Below are 8,796 nucleotides of genomic sequence, written 5' to 3' on the forward strand. Positions count from 1 at the left end.
GTACTCCAGCCTGGGTAACAAGAGCAAAACTCCATCTCAAAAATAATAATAATAATAATAATAATAAATAAATAAATAAATAAGAAATTAAAAAAAAAAACAAAAAGAAAAAACATAAATACATAACTTGATAGGTGCAGCAAACCACGGTGGCATGTTTACCTATGTAACAAACCTGCAGGTTCTGCATATACGTCCTGGAACTTAAGTTAAATTTAATAAATAAATAAATAAGTAAAGGGCCCCCAAAGGCTTGAAGATAAGAGAATTATGGGATCAGGAGCACGTTTCAGCAGGACCGGTTTGGATGGTGTATGTGGGAGAGATGGCAGAAAACAGAGGCTGCAAGTCAGCTGAGGTTTACACAGTAGTTCCCATCAGCCCTATGTCAGCCTTAGGCCATGTCACGATGTGGCCATTGACCCTCCTCTCTGGGATTTTCCATCTGTGGACTGTGCCACTACTTCTCTTCTCAAACTTAAAGCTGAATACCCCTTGTTCTCAGAAGGAAGTCAGCACTTGGGGAACCAAGAATTTAGAGGGACAGACTGAGTATGACAGACACAGCATGATGGACCAGAAGAGCAGGGTATAAGATAGATGAGGAGGAGGAAGTTCCAGCAGAGTTTGTTTATGGAAAAGCTAAGTGATACCCTAAGCTATTTAGCCTTTCCTCACGCTGGAAGAAACTTCTCAGCAAACCCTTCTCACACAAAGGCCAGACAGAATCCCAGGGTTTTGCTCCTTGGCCAACACTCTTGGTCTGAGTGTTAAGCATGTGCTTCAGACTTCTGCCCTGAGTACTGAGGCAGAGGGCATCCCAGTGGGAGGAAGGCAGAGTTCAAGGGTCTCAGTCTGCAAGGAGACTGGTTAGACCCTCAGCACTGATGGTCATACAATTGGGGATCATGCTGGGCAGGGGGAAACAGGGAAGTGTAATGCTGGGGTGGCGGGTGGAACTGGACTGTGCAATCCGGCTTAGAATCTAGAGAGCAGTGGAGCTGGGCAGGTGGGAGTGGGAAGCAGGGGTAGCAGTGTGGGAACAGGGATGGGGAAGATTGAGGAGGGTTGGGGAGGGAGTGGTGGATGTTAGAAGCTGGCAAGGTGTTGGGCTTTCTCTACAAAGGACGAGGACAAACTTTTTTTTTTTGAGACAGAGTCTCACTCTGGTTGTTCCAGGTTGGAGTGCAGTGGTGCCATCTCAGCTCACCTCTCCCACCTTAGCCTCCTAGTAGCTGGGACAAAATATCACCCAGCTGATATTTTGTATTTTTAGTAGAGATGGGGTTTGGTCATGTTGCCCAGGCTGGTCTCAAACTCCTGGGCTCAACCCGCCTTGGCCTCCCAGAACACCGGGATTACAGGCATGAGCCACCATGCCCAGCCTGACAAACATCTTTAGAGAGTCACATTGAGCTGGGTGTAGCGGCTCACACCTATAATCCCAGCATGCTGGGAGGCCAGAGTGGGAGGATCACTTGAGCCCAGGAGTTCCAGACCAGCCTGAGCAACATGTCAAAACTCCCGCTCTACTAAAAATACAATTAGTCGGGCATGGTGCTGTGTGCCGGGAGTCCCAGCTACCTGGGAGGTAAAGGTGGGAAGATTCACTGAGCCCAGGAGGTCAAGGTCACAGTGAGCCATGATTGAGCCACTGCACTCCAGCCTGGGCAATAGAATGAGACCCTGCCTTAAAAAAAAAAAAAAATCTAGAACCAGAAATACCATTTGACCCAGCAATCCCATTGCTGGATATATACCCAAAGGATTTCAAATCATTTTATTATAAAAATGCACATGTATGTTTATTGCAGCACTATTCACAATGCCAAAGGCATGGAACCAACCCAAGGAATACTATGCAGCCATAAAAAGGAATGAGATCACGTCCTCTCCAGGGACATGGGTGGAGCTGAAAGCCATCATTCTCACAAACTAACACAGGAACAGAAAACCAAACACTACGTGTTCTCACTCATAAGTGGGAGCTGAAAACAATGAGAACACATGGACACAGGGAGGGGAACAACACACACTGGGGCCTGTCATGGGGGGTGGTGAGGTGAGGGAGAGCAACAGGTAGGACAGCTAAGTGTTGCGTTGACGGGGAGCAAACCACCATGGCAAGCATTTACCTATGCAATAAACCTGCACATTCTGCACCTGTATCCTGGAACTTAAAATAAAAATAAAATAAAATTTCAATTTAAAAAAAGAGCCAGCTGGGTATGGTGGCTCACACCTGTAATCCCAGCACTTTGGGAGGCTAAGGAGGGCAGATCATGAGGTCAGGAGTTTGAGACCAGCCTGACAAACACGGAGAAACCCCGTCTCTACAAAAAAATACAAAAATTCCCTGGGCACGGTTGTGGAGGCCTGTAATCCCAGCTATTCAGGAGGCTGAGGCAGGAGAATCGCTTGAACCCGGGAGGCAGAGGTTGTGGTGAGCCCTCCATTTGCCATTTGCACTCCAGCCTGGGCAAAAGAGCGAGACTCCATCTCAAAAAAAAAAAAAAAAAAAAAAAAAAATCCACACTGGGATCCTGCAAAGCACAGCCATCTCCTCCCCTTCCCAGCTTTCCACAAGCTTTCCCTCTTATTCAAGAGCATCAGGCCAAAGTCCAGGAGAAAGACCCTAAGACCCTAGCCAGAACCGTGCGCAGGACAAAAGAAATAGTGATAAAGGGTGTGGGGCAGGCAGGGCTCCAATACCCCGGAACCCATCTCTGACCAGTCTTGGTTTCAGGGAGCTCGGTCAGAGCTTGGGGGTGGAAGAGCCTTGGTGGAAGAAAGCTGCCCCACACCCCTCTCCTCCCGGCCTCTCCAGTCCGCATGAGTGTCTCAGGGCCACAGGAAAACACCATTCCCCAAACACAGGTCCGTAGGGAAGGGGCAGTGCCGATAATGAGGTTCATTTTATTTCATATTTACCTAAAAGTTCCAGAAGCCCTTGCTGACATTCTTGCTTGGGGCCCAGAATTTAAACTCCATCACTGCCCAGAGCCCTTGTTTTAGGAAAGAATGAGATGGCCCCTGTTGCATAACCCAGAGCTGGGTGGGTGTGGGTTGCTGAAGGAAACAGTCCCTCTTCCTCTCTCTCGTGAGGCTGGGCTAGGGGTGTTTGGGTGGGCGGGACGCTGCCTGGGAGAGGTGTGCGGGAAGCACTGGATGCTGACCCTTGGAGTTCAGGTGGGCAAGTAGGCAGGCAAAGACGCCCAGAGACCAGCCCTTCTCCAAAACCCCTTGGGCACAAGACAGCCTGATGTATCTAGAGAACCCAGTGGATGACTGGGAGAGAAGGGGACGGATTCGGGGAGAGGAGAGGAATGGAGGAGTGAGCTTACCCGAAGAAGGGAGATGGGAAGGGGGATGGGGTCTGCTTTCTGGCCACGGTCCCCAAGAGCATCCCGAATATGAGTTCCTCTCACTCTGTCCCTCTCTAGTTTCAACCTTTCCCTTTCTCCCAGCCAGTTCTCACTCTGCACACAGCCCTCTCCAATCCTTCCAGACTCCGCAGGCACCCACAATGCCAGGGTCTCCCACGGTTCATTCAAGGTGTATTCCTCCCCGTCTGGCTCCCCTCGGGCCCCTTTTCTCCATAGTCACATCTCGGGGGTGCTGTCTCTTGCCCTTTTCCCAGTCTTGCCCTTCCTCTCTTCCTCTCCTCCTCTGCCCTGGTCTGCTTCTCCCATCAGCAGTAGAATTTCCCCAGACCCCGTTATCCGCCCTCTCCATCTTTCCTCTGTCCCTACACGTAGGCCCACTCCTCTCGTGATGCACACACCATCTCTTCTCAGTTCCCTTTCAGCCCCCATCTTCTTCCTCCCCACCAGGTCCCTGCACGCCCGCGTCTTCCCACACCCACACTAAGTGGATTGCACTCCCGTCCTCCCCCCGCTTCCGCTCCTCTCCACCCTCCAGTCCCTCCAGCCAGCTGTACAGCTCCCAAATTCCGGGCGAGATTCCCGGGAACAAAGCAAGAAAAATCAGAGCAATTTGGGAAGTAAACAGAAACTGGAAAGGGAGGGGGAAAGAAGAGTGGGAGGACCCAGGTTGGGGGGGGCCTCCCCAGTCCCACCCAGTTTAGGGAATGCCCCGGCCCTCTCCCCCACCCCCCTTCACCTGGCTCTTAAAGGGCCCGGCCCCTGGCCGGTGGCTACTTAAGACAGAGGGGCGGCGGCGGGCAGCAGCAGAGTTGCGGCTGCTCTGGAAGAAGAGGACCGGGCACAAACCCTGACCATGACCCCCCACAGGCTGCTGCCGCCGCTGCTGCTGCTAGCTCTGCTGCTCGCTACCAGCCCAGGAGGCACCTTGGCGCGGTGCCCAGGCTGCGGGCAGGGGGTGCAGGCGGGTTGTCCAGGGGGCTGCGTGGAGGAGGAGGATGGGGGGCCGCCAGCGGAGATCTGCGCGGACGCTGAGGGCTGTCTCAGGAGGGAGGGGCAGAAGTGCGGGGTCTACACCCCTAACTGCGCCCCAGGACTGCGGTGCCACCCGCCCGAGAACGACGAGGCGCCTTTGCGGGCGCTGCTGCTAGGCCGAGGCCGCTGCCTCCCGGCCCGCGCGCCTGCGGGTGAGTCCGCGCCCCGCCCCTGCCCCGCCCACGTGAGACCCGCGTCCTCCAGGCAGGGTCCTGGGGAGACGGGAGTGGACGACCCTGCAAGCCTCTGCACCCTGGTCCTTGACGCTTCCTATCTTGGGGGGGCACATCTGTGTAGGGGAGAAGGGGTACTTCAGGAAGCTGGGGTGCCGCCAGGGGACCTGGCGATACAGCAGAAGGTGTCCGCATCCGGCCTTCTTTCTGCTCCATCAATTTGCCCTTGAAGGAGCACCCTTGCAGGTGGGAACTTGGGGGCAGCCAAGGGAGAAACGGAGGGTTTGGGGGCCATCCCCTGTGCCCCAGCAGGCCCAGCTCCTACAACCCTAGACGACTAAGCTGGGGAAAGGACCCAAATGTTGTTCTCAGCTTCCACTTGGAGAAAGAGGGAAGAGAACCTGAGACTTCGAATTTCTGCACACGCTGAGAAATGACTCCTTTCCTCCTAATACCGGTGTTGGAAGTACCTGAACAGGAGGGGTCTAGAACCGAAGAGGCCCCAAATCCAGAGTTGTGTTCGACTCGACTAGGGACTGAGGACAGGCTAGGACGTAGGGTGGGGGAGAGGGGAGAAAGAGCGAGGGGTGGGGAGATGGAATCTGCCAAATCGGGGTTATGATTTAAACCTGCTCAGAACCGTTGACCCATCCTACCCCACCCTGCTCCAGGGAGGAGAGCAGAAGCTGAGTCACTGAGTGGGTGGGACAGAAGTGAATCAGCACTGAAAACATGGGGGGCAGCGGGGAGACGGGGAGGGCAGGAAATGCAAACTGCTCATCCCAGAGGCTCTGAGTGCCTTCCCCGGGAAGAGATGGAAGAACGCGGGGTTCCTTCTGTCCCAGATGCGTGAGTGCAGGCTTCCGGCCGTCCTCCTAGAAGTGGGCTGCGTGGATGAGAGGAGGCAGTTTGGAGCTAAATGGTTGGGTGCTAAATGTAGGGAATGAAGGACAGGTTCTGGGGAGGCCGGGCGTCCTGAGGAAGAAGGATCAGACTCAGGACAGCAGGGGAAATGTCTTCTGGGTTATGAGTGGTAGTTAGCTGGGAGCTTGTCTTTGGCCATAGAGGGAGAGAGAGGATCCCCTTACGGGTTCTGATATCTGATTTGATATTAGGCAAATTCCAAGCAGTACATGCCTCCCTTCCTGCCTTTCCCTAGCCCTGACTTATTTCCTCACCCCTTCTCAGTCCTGAGCTCTCCCCGAACCCTCTGGAAACTTTCTCCAGAGCCAGGAACAACCTGCAGGTTGGAAGCCCCTCGTTTTCTGCACCATCTGAATCTACCCTCAGCCTATCTCGTTTAAGGGTTGAATGCATGTGCTCCTGGGACCAGCAGGGTTGAGCTGGCCTGAGCCACAGGGTACCAGAAGGGAGAGGTTCCCACTGCAGTACTCAAGAAGTAGCCACATCTCAAGCCTGGGAGGGGTGGGTTGAGTCACAGCAAGGTCACAGCAGGGACACACATTCCATTTGGGGCCATGTTGGCTCCCCTCCTGCGTCCGTTGCTCTTCCGCCCCATCTCCTGGGCTTCGTGCGTCCCCTTCTGGCCTCTAGGGGAACAGCCAGGTCTTTTCATTCAAAGCTCAAAGCCCCAAATAGTCCTGTGAATTTGTTCTCCGTTTTTCATTTATTATTTACTTAAACATTTTATTCATTTATCTAATATTTATTTATTTAGAGACGGAGTCTCACTCTGTCACCCAGGCTGGAGTGCAGTGGCACAATCTCGGCTCACTGCAGCCTCCACCTCCTGGGTTCAAGTGATTCTCCTGTCTCAACCTCTGGAGTAGCTGGGATTACAGGCGCCGCGACCGCGCCCGACTAATTTTTGTATTTTTAATAGAGACAGGGTTTCATCATGTTAACCAGACTGGTCTCGAACCCCTGACCTCAGGTGATCTTCCCACTTCGGCCTCCCAAAGTGCTGGGATGACAGGCATGAGCCACTGCACCTGACCAATAACTTATTTATTTTTCAGACAGGGTCTCACTCTGTTGTCCAGGCTGGAGTGCAGTGGCACAATCATGGCTCACTGCAGTCTTGGCTTCTGGGGCTCAAGCGATCCTCCTGCCTCAGCCTTCCAAGTAGCTGGGGATACAGGTGCACGCCATGGCACCTCGGTAATTTTTAAATTTTTTTGTAGAGATGAGGGTCTCATTATGTTGTCCAGGCTGGTCTCAAACTTCTGGACTTGAGTGATCCTCCCACCTCTGCCTCTCAAAGTGCTGATATTACAGACGGAAACCACTGCACCCAACCTGTTCTCCTTTTTTTTTTTTTTTTTCTTTTCAAAATACATCTCCCTTATAAGCCTTAAAAGCACTCTGGGAAATACTGGGAAATATCGTCAGGAAAAGTAATGTAACTATTTGTCAGAAAAAGAAGCTAGGGCCAGCATCATGCAACAACGGGGCATAAGGCCCACTCTTCCTTACTTCAGTAGGTGATGTGGGCAAGGTCTTTCTTCCGCATGGCTGATTTCTGGCCTCTCCTCCTTTCCTTCTGTAGTTGCAGAGAAGAATCCTAAGGAGAGTAAATCCCAAGCAGATACTGCCCGCCCGCAGGATGTGAACCGCAGAGACCGACAGAGGAATCCAGGCACCTCTACCACGCCCTCCCAGCCCAGTTCTGCAGGTGTCCAAGACACTGAGATGGTGCGTTTGGGGCTGGTAGGGAGCAGGAGGGGTGGGGAGCCCTGGAGACTTCCATCTGAGACTGGTTCCTTGGGCTTGGAGATGTCTCCATTGTCGGTCCTGGGTGCTTCCCTGGTGGGCCAGGGGGTTGGAGCTGAAAGCTGGGCTGGAGCGGCTCTAAGCTGCCTGCTTTCCCTCCCCCAGGGCCCATGCCGCAGACATCTGGACTCGGTGCTGCAGCAACTCCACACTGCGGTCTACCGGGGGACCCAAACCCTCTATGTGCCCAACTGTGACCATCGAGGCTTCTATCGGAAGCGGCAGGTGAGACTATTCCTCCCCTCCCCCTGCTCCAGTAGAAGGCTTCTGCCAGGGAGTGGGGGCAGTGGGGCTTCCATAGCTGCATAATTAAGACACTGCCCCATCTTTAAGGATCTTCCAACTTTAGGAGAGCATAGAAAATAATATAATTCGTTATGTAAACATACAGAGTAATCAAGCACACGCCGAAGTAGAGAACTGAAACTAAAGGACTGGTCTAAAGTTGTGGCCCTCAAGCTTGAGGCATCAGAGTCCCCTGGAAGGCTTACGCACAGCGGATGGCTGAGTGCCACCGGCAGCACTCCCGATTCAGGAGGTGTGGGGTGGGGCCTGAGAATATGCATTTCTAACATGTTCCCGGGTGATGCAGATTTGGGAACGCCATTTTGAAAACTACTGTTCCAGGCCGGGCGCGGTGGCTCAAGCCTGTAATCCCAGCACTTTGGGAGGCCGAGGCGGGTGGATCACGAGGTCAAGAGATCGAGACCATCCTGGTCAACATGGTGAAACCCCGTCTCTACTAAAAATACAAAAAATTAGCTGGGCATGGTGGCGCGTGCCTGTAATCCCAGCTACTCAGGAGGCTGAGGCAGGAGAATTGCCTGAACCCAGGAGGCAGAGGTTGCGGTGAGCCGAGATCGCGCCATTGCACTCCAGCCTGGGTAACAAGAGCGAAACTCCGTCTCAAAAAAAAAAAAGAAAAGAAAACTACCGTTCTAGGCTAGCAGGATGCAAACAATTTATAGGTTGAAGAGGGGGAACTAAGGAGAGGGAACCCAGTGGGCCTCGCTGTCCCGATGGGACGCTCAGGTGTTTCTGCATCCTCAGACTCAGGAGTCCCCTCCCATTCTCCTGCTGGAAGCCTCTGGCCTCATCCCTGACCTGTGTGCCTCTCTTTCCAGTGCCGCTCCTCCCAGGGCCAGCGCCGAGGTCCCTGCTGGTGTGTGGATCGGATGGGCCAGCCCCTGCCAGGGTCTCCAGATGGCAACGGAAGTTCCTCCTGCCCCATTGGGAGTAGGCGATAAAGCTGGAGGGAGGGTAGGGTGGGGGGCTGCAGAGCTACTGGCAGGAACATGGAGCTTCCATCACTCGACAAATAACCCACAACCCACCTGCAGGCCCTGCCCGATGGTTCCCCTCACACTGGGCCTTTACATATGCAGTTGGAAAGAGTGTCAGTGTTGGCTGGGTGTCAATAAAGCTGTGCTTGGGGTTGCTGGCTTGTGTCTCTCTGTCTACCTTTCACAGTT

At 53.5% G+C, this 8,796-nt stretch overlaps 1 protein-coding gene across 1 annotated transcript; it reads left to right on the forward strand.

The window, feature by feature from the left end:
• The first annotated feature begins 3,992 nt into the window (after positions 1 to 3,992).
• Positions 3,993 to 8,763, forward strand: IGFBP6 (insulin like growth factor binding protein 6). The gene is made up of 4 exons (XM_003939212.3): positions 3,993 to 4,570; positions 7,101 to 7,246; positions 7,430 to 7,549; positions 8,449 to 8,763. Exons 1-4 carry the CDS (start codon positions 4,240 to 4,242, stop codon positions 8,569 to 8,571), a joined length of 720 nt encoding a protein of 239 aa, XP_003939261.1. The 5' UTR covers positions 3,993 to 4,239; the 3' UTR covers positions 8,572 to 8,763.
• Positions 8,764 to 8,796: the final 33 nt, after the last annotated feature.

Source organism: Saimiri boliviensis, chromosome 7, assembly GCF_048565385.1.
Source record: "Saimiri boliviensis isolate mSaiBol1 chromosome 7, mSaiBol1.pri, whole genome shotgun sequence".
NCBI classification, from domain to species: domain Eukaryota; kingdom Metazoa; phylum Chordata; class Mammalia; order Primates; family Cebidae; genus Saimiri; species Saimiri boliviensis.